The sequence below is a fragment of the Hemitrygon akajei genome, chromosome 11 (genome assembly GCF_048418815.1).
Source record: "Hemitrygon akajei chromosome 11, sHemAka1.3, whole genome shotgun sequence".
Classification (NCBI taxonomy): Eukaryota; Metazoa; Chordata; class Chondrichthyes; order Myliobatiformes; family Dasyatidae; genus Hemitrygon; species Hemitrygon akajei.
Window position 1 is genome coordinate 163045063 of NC_133134.1, and position 14650 is coordinate 163059712.

Here is a 14650-nt window from a genome sequence, read left to right on the forward strand (position 1 = left end):
CAACACCCCCTCTCCCTAAATACATGTCCTCTAGGACTTGACATTTCAACCCTGGGGGGGGGAAGATTCTGTCTGGCACTGTTCGCACTATTTCTTTCACGATTTTGTTAACTTTTATCGGGTGTGTTCACACCTCAAGGTGTGTTCGGTGTGTTGTAACTGTGCCTCTTTCCCTCCTCTTGTCCTCAGGGTACATCCACAGTTACATCAGCCCATCTGTGTACGAGAACGGAGCAGAGAGGCAGAGTGGTCTCGGGACCCCCGACCCTGTCTATACCAAAGTCAACGAGGTGTATGGAGACCCCGAGGGGCTGGAGCCCGACAGCCCGCAGTCGGGGCTCACCACCGGCTACTTCAGCGGGGAGGCGGCGGCGGTCAGCGAGGGCTACAGCATGGACGCCTTCTTCATCACGGACGGGCGGTCGAGGAAGCGCCCCGAGAGCGCGCCGCGGGAGCGCGCCCAGCGCCACACGTGCAGCGAGTGCGGCAAGACGTACGCCACCTCGTCCAACCTGAGCCGCCACAAGCAGACCCACCGCAGCCTGGACAGCAAGCTGGCCCGCAAGTGCCCCACCTGCTCCAAGGTCTACGTCTCCATGCCCGCCCTGGCCATGCACGTCCTCACCCACGACCTCAAGCACAAGTGCGAGACGTGCGGCAAGGCCTTCAGCCGCCCCTGGCTGCTGCAGGGGCACGTCCGCTCCCACACGGGCGAGAAGCCCTTCGGCTGCGCCCACTGCGGCAAGGCGTTCGCCGACCGCTCCAACCTGCGGGCGCACATGCAGACCCACTCCGCCTTCAAGCATTTCCGCTGCAAGCGCTGCAACAAGACATTCGCCCTCAAGTCCTACCTGAACAAGCACTACGAGTCTGCCTGCTTTAAGGGGTCGCAGGAGGGAGATTCCTGAGCCCGCGCGTCCGTGACAAAAGGCGGGGTGGGCGGGCGGGTCAGAATGCAAAAAAAACCCCACAGAGTAACGAAAGAAAACAAATTTAAAACACCTTTCTCCACCTCAAAGCAATACTTCTTGAGATTACTATAGGGACAAATTAAAAAAAAACACGATGCTGGATCTTTGATTATGATTAACAAAAACCTCGGACAGTTCAGCTTGCAAAGCTGAGGCATGAAGCGAATGCAAGCCAGTCTTCCGCCTTTCGTGTTGAACAAGGACGGGAAGCGATTAGAAAGCACTAGAACAGTTGTGACTGTGAAGCACATACATGTGCATAAAGACGCGGACACGTGCACATGTACAAACTGGCATGTGCGCGCACATACACACACGAACATGCATACACACACATCTGCACTCAGTTGCACGCACCTGTGAACTTGCCCTCCCAGTACATGCCAACTACACGTGTTGCCTGCATGCACACACACATACACACACACACACGCACACACGCAAAGATGACCTCTTGTATTTTCGATGCTGCTTTTTGCTAATGAAGGGGGAAAATATTTATTGCATCTTCCAAGCTGAATGAATTGTACTCTACTTTTTAGGGGGAAAAATGTTGACTTTACGGGGTGCTTATATTTTCTGTTGACCTGAAGACAACACGGCGTTTCCAAGAGTGTTGCCTGGAGCGCGAATGGAGGCAGATCTCTCTTTCCCACAGCAGTAGAACTGTACTGTCCTGCCCCGTTAATCTACAGTAGATTCCAGGAGGCTGGCTGCTGACTGAAGCCTTCTGAGGAGATGTGACGCTGGACACTGTTGGAATTCTTGTGCTAACTGACAACTGAGGTAGCTGATTAGTCAGCAACTTGGTACAAAGGTGGGTAAGGAATATAATTCAAGATGCATTCCTGCAAGATATATTCACCTGACCACAGAGAATACAGAATTTAAACAGCTTTAACAGGTCCAGCTTTACCTTACTTGTATTGGACACAAGCTTTTCCCACTCTGCTTCATTGCAACCTAACACCTTAATTTCTCCCACTTCTTTATCCATAAGACTGTAAAGCATAAGAGCAGTATTAGGCCATTTGTCCCATCGTGTCTGCTCCAACATTCCCCCTTTTTTCTCTGGCTTGAAATTCATCAGGGTCCATATTTTAACGCGAAACCCTGGAGGAACTCAGCAGGCCAGGCAGCATCTATGGAGAGATCTTTATCAGGACTGATGAAGGGTCCTGGCCCGAAACAACAACTGTTTATTCCTCTCCATAGTTGCTTTCTGTTTTTTGCTCTGGATTTCCAGCATCTGCAGAATCACAGGAGATTTAATTCCTTAAGTGCTGCCTGGAACTTCAGAACCTCTTGTATTTTCCCATGAGCTCCCCCTTGATATATCGACCTTCGTCTTCAAACAGTACAAAGCCCATACAGGCATGGTGGCTTGGGTGGTAGACAAAGGCCTGAGATCCAATACAGGGGCATGAGTTTGAATCCTGCTACAACAACCGGTGAATTTACATTCACATCAGTCTGGGATTTTAAAAAAAGAAAGCATCCCAATCATGAAATTGTTGTGAAAGTCCATCTTCAGTAATTTTTATGCAGTCTAGCCTCTGTGATTCAATCAACGTGGATGACTCTGAAGTCTCCTCAGTCCATAAATGAGAAGAGATGGGCAATAAATTGAAATATTGCCATTAAAAGCTACAACGCATGAAAAAAATAGTCCCTTCATTTCAATTTCCCCCATAGCATCTCTACACTTACCTTCTTAATAAGTAATCTTTCCACCTTCTCTTTTGTCACAAGTCATAACCCTCTAAACAAGGAGTTCCCAATCTTTTTTAGGTCATGGACCCCCACCATTAACTGAGGTATCCATGGACCCTCAGTTGGGAACCCCCTGCTCTAAATCTTCCCTATCCATGTACCCATCCAAATTCCTTTTGAATGTTGTTAATGTCCCTGCCTCAACCACTTCCTCTAGCAGTTCATTCCATCTTCTTAAGTCTCTCACCCTTACTGGGGCAGAGGCCACCAACAGCAACTCACCAGAGGCCTTGGTCCTGGGCCAGTCTTACAAATTGTCCCCAGGTGGAGCCCATTTTCAAAGATTCTTTCTCTGCCAGAGTTGAGGTCTTTGGGGCTTCTGTCAGCGTTTCTGTAGCTCTGGGTTTTTACAGATGGGGTTGTTGGTCCCATGCCCATCCACCTCTTCACAACCGGGCTCTGGGCGGAGTTCGTTCAGTTTATATATGGACTGAAAAAATTGCCCCTAAGATTCCTATTACATAAGTTCCTTCTCACCTTAAAACTCTGTCTTGTAGTTTGATCCCCCAACCTTGGGAGTAAGACTGTGCCTATGCCTCTCATGAGCTGCATGATGCATTTTAGGGAAATGCTTATTCAACATAATTTCATTTCTTTAAACAACAGCTATATCGATTTGGCTGAAATACCTACTACTGTCAGGATGAATGTATCTTGTGCAGGTATGCTCTATGTTTTAAGTCCCTACAGCATATTTTTGCCTCAGTGCTGAACTTGCAATGCGTGCATGGAATAACAGTTTGCTTGGCCAGTTATAGTGATTCAGGGGCTGTCATTCTCCATGGTAAATAGGAAACTGGAAATTATCCTGGTAAATACTGACCGTCACCTTGGCAATAACCAATTGATCAGGAAGCTTTTAAGATGTCCAGAGGCACCATCTACACTCAGTGGCCACTTTATTAGATACCTCCTGTGGCTAATAAAATGGCCACTGAGTGTATGTTCAAGGTCTTCTTCTGCTGTAATCCAGCCACTTCAAGTTACGAGGTGTTGTACGCTCAGAAATGCTCTTCTGCACACCACTGTTGTAACATGTGGTTATTTGAGTTACTGTCACCTTCCTGTCAGCTTGAACCAGTCTGACCATTCTCCTCTGACCTCTATCATTAACAAAACATTTTCGCCCACAGAACTGCCGCTCACTGGAATCCTTTCTGGGTTTTTTTTTTAAATTTTTTTTTTACGCACACCATTCTCTGTAAACTTGTTGTGCATGAAAATCCCAGGAGATCAGCAGTTTCTGAGGTAACCAACCCTGTCTGGCACCAGCAATCATTCCACGGTAAAAAGTCACTCAGATTCCATTTCCTCCCCCCCCCCCCATTCTAATGTTTGGTCTGAACAACAACTGAACCTCATGACCACGTCTGCATGCTTTTACGCTTTGAGTTGCTGCCACATGATTGGCTGAGTAGATATTTGCATTAATGAGCAGGTGTACCTAATAAAGTGGCCACTGAGCGTAAATGCAAGTTCTGTCTTCACTGGCTGAATCAATCGCTATGCCTGTACACGTGCATCGAGAAGAATTGTCACAGTTATTTATTATTGCCGGTGAAGAGGGACCGTTTGTGTGGAACGGAGCAGAAAAAAAATCTTTAATTTCCCCCCACATTAATATCACAAAGAAGCAATTAACTGAAGTATTTTAGAATGTGCCAACTAATTACTCTTTCTGTGGCGCAGTGTCCCTTTAAATCTATTGAGCTAATCACTATTGAGCCATGGATCAGTAACCCTTGAGTTGCCAAAGCGCTTGCCACTTTGAAGAAGAAAAAAAAGATGTATTTCTTTTTATTTAAGTTTATGCAACTATTTATGTATTTATGTATTTAATTACTTATTTATGCCATTTATTTATGAGGTGAACATTTCACCTAAAGGGTCAGGAGTTTGTGTCCAGCTCCTGACGGCTGTGAACAATTTTATTTTTTAAGTGCATTTTTCTTTTTCCTTGTTGAAATGCATGGGTCATATGAGAAAAGGCAATTTGGGGAATTTGAATGAATGTTGATATTGTAAATAAGGCACTGTGCTGTATTCCAGCAATAATTCAACGATGCATGACTTCCTTTTCTCTCTCTAGTTTATTGTATTGTTAAAAAGAGAATCCAGGTATTGACTGCAGTATCAATTAGCAATGGAAATCAGGGATCTTGCAGGGGTTGGAACATGCTTCTGCCGATGAAATGTTAACCAGGCTTCCTTTGGTCGCAGGATCTGCGTGGGGCTGCTGCTTGCTCTTTCCTTTGGGTGCTTGAAGGTCAGCAGGGTCTCGATGGTCCGAAGGGCCTGTTTCCTTTCTGGTGACTCTGTGACTCAAAGTAGTCACTGACTCTGGTTTTCAAAAGTTAGACTCAAGAAACTGGGGAAATCGTTCTGTTTTTAATCCCTTCCTGTATCAGACCATTTATGGTTTTCCCTTCCCCTGTGACCATAAGACGATGAAAGTTCAACACATACAAGCCTGAGATTCTTTTGACGTAGGGGCCGAATTAGGCCATTTGGCCTATCAAATCTGCACCGGCATTCCATCAAGGCTGATTTTATTTTATTTAGCGGTACAAAGCAGAATAGGCCCTTCCAGCCAATCTAGCTGTACCTCCCAACAACCCTGGACAATCCTGATTTAACCCTAACCTAATCACGGGACAATTTACAATGGCCAGTTAACCAACCCGGTACTTTCGACAGTGGGAGGAAGCTGGAGCACTTGGAGAAAACCCACACTTTCCACAGGGAGGTGGTACAGATGCTTCTTACAGAGGATGCCAGGATTGAACTCCAAATTCCGACACCCTGAACTGTAAATAACATTACGCTAAACGCTACACCACCATGGTGCTCCAGCTAATTAATTTCCTTTTCCTCTACCCTCACAAGAAAGTTTTGCAGCCTGAAACTTTTGACTCTTTCTCTCCCCATGGATGCTGCCTTATCTGATGAAGGGTCTCGGCCCAAAACATCGGCTATTTATTCATTTCCGTAGATGCTGACTGACCTGCTGAGCTCCTCCAGCATTCTATGTGCATTGCTCTGGATTTCCAGCATCTGCAGAATCTCTCGTGTTTCTGATCTGCTGAGTGTTTTCCAGCAGTTTCTCAGCAAACCTGCTGATGACTTTTAATGTCATAATGTTTTATTTTCCCTCTCAACCCTATTCTCCTGCCTTCTCCCCGTATCCTTTGACATACTCACTAATCAAGAACCTATCAACCTCTGCTTTAAATACACCCAATGACTTGGCCTCCACGGCCATCTGTGCCAATGAATTCCACAGATTCATCATCATCTGGCTAAAGAAATTACTTCTCATCTCTGTCCTTGTATTCTGAGGCTGTGCTCTCTGGTCCTAGACTCCCCCATCATAGGAAATATCCTCTACATGACCACTCTATCTTGGCCTTTCAATATATGAACAGATTCAATGAAATCCCCTCTCCTCCAGATCCTTTTAAACTCTAGCAAGTACAGGCCCTGTAGGAGGAGGCCTTGAAGTTCTTCACTTAGAATATAGAAAGGTCCTGCACGGGAACAGGCCCTTCAGACCATTCTGTTGAACAGGGCAAAATTAAACTAGTCTCTTCTGCCTACACTGGATCCCTCCATTCCCAGGATATTCATGTCCCTATCCAGAAGTCCCTTGATCACCCCTATTGTATCTGCCTTCTCTACCTCTGCCAGTGCATTTCAGGTACCCACTGATCTCTGTGTAAAAAAATCATCTTGCCCCATACTTTCCTCCCTCTCACCTTAAATGTATGATCTCTAGTTTTCAACATTACTGGGAAGAAGATTCTGACTGTCTCCATTATCTATGCCTCTCAAATAATCTTATAGCATTAACAGTACACGTGACCCAGGTTCAATTCCCACCACTGCCTATAAGGAGTTTGTATGTTCCCCCTCTGACTGTGCAGATTTCCTCCAGGTGCTCTGGTTTCCTCCCACAGTCCAAAGACATACTGGTTGATAGGTTAATTAGTCACTGTAAATTGTCCCGTGATTAGGCTATGGTTAAAAAAGAACATAGAAACATAGACAACCTACAGCACAACACAGGCCCTTTGGCCCACAAAGCTGTGCCAAAAATGTCCTTACCTGAGAAATTACCTAGGCTTACCCTTAGCCCTCTATTTTAAGGAGCTCCATGTACCTGTCCAGGAGACTCTTAAAAGACCCTATCATATCCACCTCCACCACTGTCGCTGGCAGCCCATTCCATGCACTCACCAGTCTCTGCGTAATTTACCCCGACATCTCCTCTGTACCTACTCCCCAGCACCTTAAAACTGTGCCCTCTCATGCTAGCCATTTTAGCCCTGGGAAAAAGCCTCTGACTATCCACACGATCAATGCCTCTCATCATCTTATACACCTCTATCAGGTCACCTCTCATCCTCCATTGCTCCAAGAAGAAAAGGCTGAGTTCACTCAACCTATTCTCATAAGGCATGTTCCCCAATCCAGGCAACATCCTTGTAAATCTCCTTTGCACCCTTTCTGTGGCTTCCACATCCTTCCTATAGTGAGGCAACCAGAATTGAGCACAGTACTCCAAGTGGGGTCTGACCAGGGTCCTATACAGCTGCAACATTACCTCTCAGCTCCAAAACTCAATCCCACAATTGATGGAGGCTAATGCACCGTATGCTTTCTTAACCACAGAGTCAACCTGCGCAGCAGCTTTGAGTGTCCTATGGACTTGGATCCCAAGATCTCTCGGATCCTCCACACTAACAAGAGTCTTACCATTAGTACTATATTCTGCCATCATATTTGACCTACCAAAATGAACCACCTCACACTTAAATGGTTTGAACTCCATCTGCCACTTCTCACCCCAGTTTTGCATCCTATCAATGTCCCGCTGTAACCACTGACAACCCTCCATACTATGCACAACACATCCAACCTTTGTGTCATCAGCAAATTTACTAACCCATCCCTCCATTTCATCTGGGTCATTTATAAAAATCACGAAGAGTAGGGGTCCCAGAACAGATCCCTGAGGCACACCACTGGTGACTGACCTCCATGCAGAATATGGCTCGTCTACAACCATTCTTTGCCTTCTGTGGGCAAGCCAGTTCTGGATCCACAAAGCAATGTCCCCTTGGATCCCATGCCTCCTTACTTTCTCAATAAGCCTTGCATGGAGTACCTTGTCAAAATCCTTGCTGAAATCCATATACACTATATCTACTGCTCTACCTTCATCAATGTGCTTAGTCATATCCTCAAAAAATTCAAGCGGACTCATAAGGCACGACCTGCCTTTCACAAAGCCATGCTGACTATTCCTAATCATATTATACCTCTCCAAATGTTCATAAATCCTGCCTATCAGGATCTTCCCCATCAACTTACCAACCACTGAGGTAGCACTCAGTGGTTTATAATTTCTTGGGCTATCTCCACTCCCTTTCTTGAATAAGGGAACATCATCCACAACCCTCTAATCCTCCATAACCTCTCCTGTCCCCATTGATGATGCAAAGATCATCGCCAGAGGCTCAGCAATCTCCTCCTTCATCTCCCACAATAGCCTGGGGTACATCTCATCTGGTCCTGGTGACTTATCCAACTTGATGTTTTCCAAAAGCTCCAGCACATCCTCTTTCTTAATATCTACATGCTCAAGCTTTTCAGTCCACTGTAAGTCATCCCTACAATCGCCAAGATCCTTTTCCGTAGTGAATACTGAAGCAAAGTATTCATTAAGTACCTCTGCTATCTCCTCAGGTTCCAATCACACTCTTCCATTGTCACACTTGATTGGTCCTATTCTCTCATGTCTTATCCTCTTGCTCTTCACATACTTGTACAATGCCTTGGGATTTTCCTTAATCCTGTCAACCAAGACCTTCTCATGGCCCCTTTTGGCTCTCCTAATTTCTTTCTTAAGCTCCTTCTGCTAGCCTTATAACCTTCTAGATCTCTATCATTACCTAGCTTTTTGAACCTTTCATAAGCTCTTCTTTTCTTCTTGACTAGATTTACAACAGCCTTTGTATACCACGGTTCCTGTACCCTACCATCCTTTCCCTGTCTCATTGGAACATACCTATGCAGAATTCCACGCAAATATCCCCTGAACATTTGCTTCATTTCTTACATACATTTCCCTGAGAACATCTGTTCCCAATTTATGCTTCCAAGTTCCTACCTGATAGCCTCATAGTTGCCCTTACTATAATTAAACGCTTTCCTAACTTGTCTGTTTCTATCCCTCTCCAGTGCTATGGTAAAGGAGATAGAATTGCGAACACCATCTCCAAAATGCTCTCCCACTGAGAGATCTAACACCTGACCAGGTTCATTTCCCAATACCAGTTCAAGTACAGCCTCTCCTCTTGAAACCTTCTTGAACACACCTAACAAACTCCACCCCATCTAAACACCTTGCTCTAGGGACATACCAATCGATATTTGGGAAATTAAAATCTCCCACCACAACCCTGTTAATCTCCCACCTTTTCAAAATCTGTCTGCCTATCTGCTCCTCAATGTCCCTGTTACTACTGGGTGGTCTATAAAAAAACACCCAGTAGAGTTATTGACCCCTTCCTATTCCTATCTTCCACCCACAGAGGCTCCATAGACAACCCCTCCATGTCTTCCTCCTTTTCTGCAGCCGTGACACTATCTCGGATAGTGCCATGCCCCCACCTCTTTTGCCTCCCTCCTTATCCTTTCTGAAACATCTAAAACCCAGCATTTGAAGTAGCCATTCCTGCCCCTGAGCCATCCAAGTCTCTGTAATGGCCACCACATCATAGCTCCAAGTACTGATCCAAATTGGATGATTTCTGGGCAGGCGGTTCAAAGGGCTGGAAGTGCCGATTCCACTCTGTATCTCACTAAATAAATAAAAACCTTCTATCAGGTCTCTCCTGAGTTCCAGTGCTCCAGAAAAAAAGAACCCAAGCTTGTCCAATTTCTCCTTAAAGTTAATACCATTCTCCTACATTCTGTGGTCCTATTATGGCTGAATTGTTTCTTAATTCCAATTTTTAAAGATTTTTAAGAATATCTTCATTTGTTACGTGTACATCGTGTGGGTTTCCTCCGGGTGCACCAGTTTCCTCCCACAGTGCAAAGTCGTACCAGTTAGTAGGTTAGTTGGTCATTGTAAATTGTCCCGTGATTAAGTTAGTGTTAAATAGGTGGGTCGTTGTCCGACGTAGCTTGTTGGTCCAGAAGGACCTGTTCCACGCTGTACCTCTAAATAAATAAATACTGTAAATAAAGAAATACAGTGAAATGCGTGGTGTACGTCAACAACCAACACAGTCTGAGGTGCGCTGGGGTCAGCCCACAAGTGTTGCCATGCTTCTGGTGCCAATATAGCATGCCCACAACTCACCAACCCTAACTGGAGGTGTTTGGAATGTGAGAGCAAACCGGAGCACCTTGGAGGGAACTCACAGGAACTCCAGGAAAAGGTACAAACTGCTTATAGACAGCAGCGGGAATTGAACCCCCAACCTCCCAATTCATCTTATTATTACAACGCAGCACAGCTCAATTGGCTCCATGCCCACTCCCACTAGATTTCATCCCATTAGTCCCTTATTTTCCTTCAAGTTATCCTCTCCCTTGTTCCCACCAGCTCCCACTGCCCTCCCTGTGATCCCCCAAGCAACACCAGGATTCACCTGCCTGCACGCCTTTGGGACGTGACAGGGAACAGGAGGACCCTGGGGAATTCCACACCATCACAGGGCGGGCAGCACCGAAGGGCAGAATCGAACCTGAATCCCTATCTCCGTGAGGAAACAGCACCAACTGCACTGCCATTTCATCCAACACCTTCTTGACTCTGCAGAGAATAATCTTATCTATCTCACTTTTTCTCCTAGCCTCACCAGCCTTTGTTTGTTTATTGAGACGGTGTGGAATAGGCCCCTCTCTGGCCCTTTGAGCCGCGCTGCCCAGCACCCCCAACAACACCCGATTTAAGCCTAACCTGATCATGGGACAGTTTACAATGACCGGTACGTCTTTGGACTGTGGAGGGAACTGCAGCACCCAGGGGAAAACCACGCAGTCCACAGGGAGAACGTACAAACTCCCTACAGGGATTGAATTCCGAACTCTGGTGCTCTGAGCTGCAATAGCATCACACTAACCGCCACGCAGTAGACAATTTCCAGATTCCCACAGCCCTTTGAGTAAAGATGCTGAGCCCCCTGGCCATGACACAATTTTTAATGCCTGTTAAGGACGGTAGCATAACGGTTAGAGTAACGCATTACTGCACCAGCACCTTGGGTTCAGTTCTTGCCACTGACCATAATGAGGTTGTGCGTTCTTCCCGTGACCATGGTTTTTTCTTCTGGGTGTTCGGGTTCCCTCCCACAATATAAAGATGTACAAGTTGGTAGGTTAATCAGCACATGGGTGTAATTGGGCGGCGGGGGCTTGTTTGGCCAGAAAGGCCTGTTACCATGCCTTATCACTAACTAACTAGCTAACTAAATAAGTAAAATAGATCATGTAGCCCCACTTTGGCTCACCAATTGGCATCCCACCCCAAGGATCTTAGTTCCCATATATCCTTACGGTGTGGAAGGAGGACATTTCAGCCCATCAAATCCTTGCTGGCCCACAGAATAATCCAGGACCCCCACTAATTTTTGCTGTTACCTATTGTATCTACATTCCTCATTGACTTTCCCCAATCCAGTGACCTTCAAGAGCCCACTGACCCAAATCCCAAATTAATCCCATTTTATTCACCCCTCATACCCAACAAGTCTTCCACATTCAAGTTCAACTTCAAGTTAAGTTTAATCATCACTCAACCATACATAAATGCAGCCGATTGAAACCGCGTTCTTCCAGGGCCAAGGTGCAAAACATACACAGCACATACCAGGTAGCAAGCAAACATACAGTCGCACAAAACAAAATGAAACATATAAATATATCCCAAGTCCTGCAAACTGAAGGTGCATGTGTGCTATTGGCAAGAAAAAGCAGTTCTCATGCAATCCAGCTTGTCATTCCCCTGCTCGAACACCGGAGGGCAGCACCACCAGGCGAGATTCTCACCTTCACACAATGGAGGAATCATAGTGGCCAGTTCACCTACCTACCTGCACATCTTTGGGATGTGGGAGGAAACCAGAGCACCTGGAGGATCTCACATGGTCCACTGAGGAAAAAGTGCCAATTCCACACAGGCAGCAGCTGAGGTCGGGATTGAACCTGCGTCACTGGAACAGTAAGGCAACAGCTCTACCAGCTGCCATGAGATCTTATCCTATTGACAATGTCTCTACCATTAATATGTCCCTTGCCTCCTTCCCCCACACTGCCACAATAACCTCCATCCTGGGAGCTGGACTGAGCAATGTTCTTTGGAACAGTATCTCTGGGAGACTCCAGGGCAATCCTGAAGATTGGGTTTTCTGGTAGTAAAAAGTTTGCATCCATCTCACACTCTCCATGCCCTTAAAGTGTCCCGAAGCAGTCCACTGCCAGTGAAGAACATTTTTTTAAATCATAGTGGGAAACAGGTGAGTGAAATTGTGCTCACCCAGTGCCCGTGTAAACTAAGATAAATATTCAGTTCAAAACACAGACTGGACAGAAGCCTGAGGATAACTTCCTGCCCTTGAAATAGTGCCCGTCGGTCTTTTACACCCACTTGGGAGGGCAGATGGGGGCTCAGTATAAACCGTAGCACTCCCTCAGTACTTAAATAGACTGCTGACCTAGATTTTTTTATGCTTTATGATCCGAAGCGGTGCTTAAAACCACAATCTAACTCAGAGTTGGGATCATTGCCAAATGAACCGCAGAAACAGCCTAATCCAACAAATCATCCTTTTTGCTAAAAGTTAATTTTTTAAAAATCTTTAATTATGTTAATGGAGGGACAAACATTGTCCTGGATGCAAGGGAGATTTGCTCTTCGTAAGAACAGTGGTCCATTTGCTACTCACCCGATACTGACAGGACCCGGGTTTGACATACCATCTGAAGGTCAACAGAGCAAGAAAGATAGAATTGGTGGCTTGGGCCTAGTTAGGGCCCTGGTCTAGAGGTTTTACAGGTGGTAGCGACTTGAGATCGCCATCACCTCAGAAAGTTGAGATCCCAGTGTCCAAGGAGGCAAATACTGGAATCTCACAGTGAAATCTAGAATGCCCTGGAAAAGACAGATCTTTTTCCACACAGTCTGGTAACACAGGACCTTAGAAACAGGCCGATATCTGAAGGCAAGGCTGCTTTCAAAGGAAGTGAAAGAAATGGTAGTCGGGTTGAGGGAAATAAAACAACTTTACTTCCCCTTTTATAGTCATGGAATTAAAACTGATAAATATTGAAACATCTTTCAGAAGTTAGTAACTGAAGTAAGTTGTTGAGTGAACCCTCTCAACCCAGGATCAGTACTGGTTAACAGATTAACTGCAGCCTATCGCAGACCCTGCGTTAAAGGATATTTTCCTATCTCCTGTTGTATGTGACAACCGCCAATCATTTTATAGATTATAAACTCAAAAACTATTTAAAATATATGATCGAAAATAATAGCATTCAGTCTAGAGTTCTGAGTATGATCGGGTGTTGCCGTTAACTTCCTCTCTCTCCCTCTCTCTCCTTCCAGCCAAATACCAACCCCCTTCCCACTCTCTGTCTCTTTCTCTCACTTTCTTTTTCTCTCTCCCTTTCTTTTTCTCTCTCCCTCTTCTCCCTCTCTCTCCCTTCCTCCAGTCAAATCCCCTCTCCTTTTCCCATTCTCTCTCTAATTCACTTTTTCTTTCCCTTCCTCTGCCTCATTTCCCTTCCTCTCATTCCCTTCATCTCTCTCTTTTTCCCCTTGCCCTCTCCAAACACTTTCTTTGTCCATTCTCTTTCACAGATATCCCTTCATTTCAATCTTTCTTTTATCCTTCTCGCTTATCTTTCCTCATTCTCTCTTTCTTTCCTCCTTTTCACTCACCTCCTGTTATCCTCTTATCCCCCATCTTCTCCATTTCTCTCCCCTCTTTCTCTTCCCCTCTCGCTCTCTCCCCCTTGCCCTCTCTCTCTATCTCTCTCTATTCCTCTCTGTCTATCTCTCACTAGCCCTCTCTCCCTATTCCTCTCTTCATTCTCTCTCCCTTTTCCCTTCTATATATCTTTAATTAACACACATAGCTAGCATTATACTTAGATTTAGAGAAAGTAATTTTGTATATAAAGCAAAAATGTATATTCTGCTGCATCAATTTATACTTGCACTGGGTTTTTAATTGTACACTCCACAGTGTACAAGATGTACACAGTTTCGGGAATTTTCCATACTATTTTATTCTTTATAAAGAAAACAAGATTTGAACACATAACTGTAGAAAGCACAATTGTACCAAACCTCTTTGCCAAACTTCAAGGAGAATAAATGATATAAATATCTCTGCTACGTGTCTTTATTTAGTATTTTTATGGTAATTCAGGTGAGTGAATCTGTGACCCGAATAACTTGAAGGTTCATGCCATTAGTTTGCTAGTTCATTCTGTGCTGTTCCCACTGAAAGGTGACTCTGAAATAATTAATTTTAACTGCCTGGGTAAGGACTATTGGAAGAATGTATTGACTTTGCTTCAATAATTAATGTGCAAGATGTGAAGGACAGAGACCATTTTCTTCATTCTGGCTCTGAATGAATTCACAACCTTTTGTTTACTTGCGTGGAGAGTTTTTGTGATGCGGGACCTGTTTGGTTTTCACTCCGTCACCCACATTTCAAGTTCAAGCCGAAGGTTATTGTCATTCAACCACACACATGTATACAGCTAGATGAAACACTGTTCCTCTGGGGCCAAGGTGCAAACCACTCAACATTTGTACAGTCACAGACAGTACATACAGTTACAATCCAGCAGGTTCAGTCTCAAAACAATATCAG

At 45.1% G+C, this 14650-nt stretch overlaps 1 protein-coding gene across 1 annotated transcript in view; it reads left to right on the forward strand.

Moving 5' to 3' along the window:
• LOC140736217 (transcriptional repressor scratch 1-like) overlaps positions 1-14156 on the forward strand; it is a 56108-nt gene extending 41952 nt beyond the window's left edge. Inside the window, exon 2 of the mRNA XM_073062125.1 lies at positions 190-14156. Within this exon, the coding sequence (XP_072918226.1) occupies positions 190-908 (719 nt within the window). The 3' untranslated portion in view covers positions 909-14156. The remainder of the gene's footprint in view (positions 1-189) is intronic.
• The last annotated feature ends 494 nt before the right edge of the window (positions 14157-14650 follow it).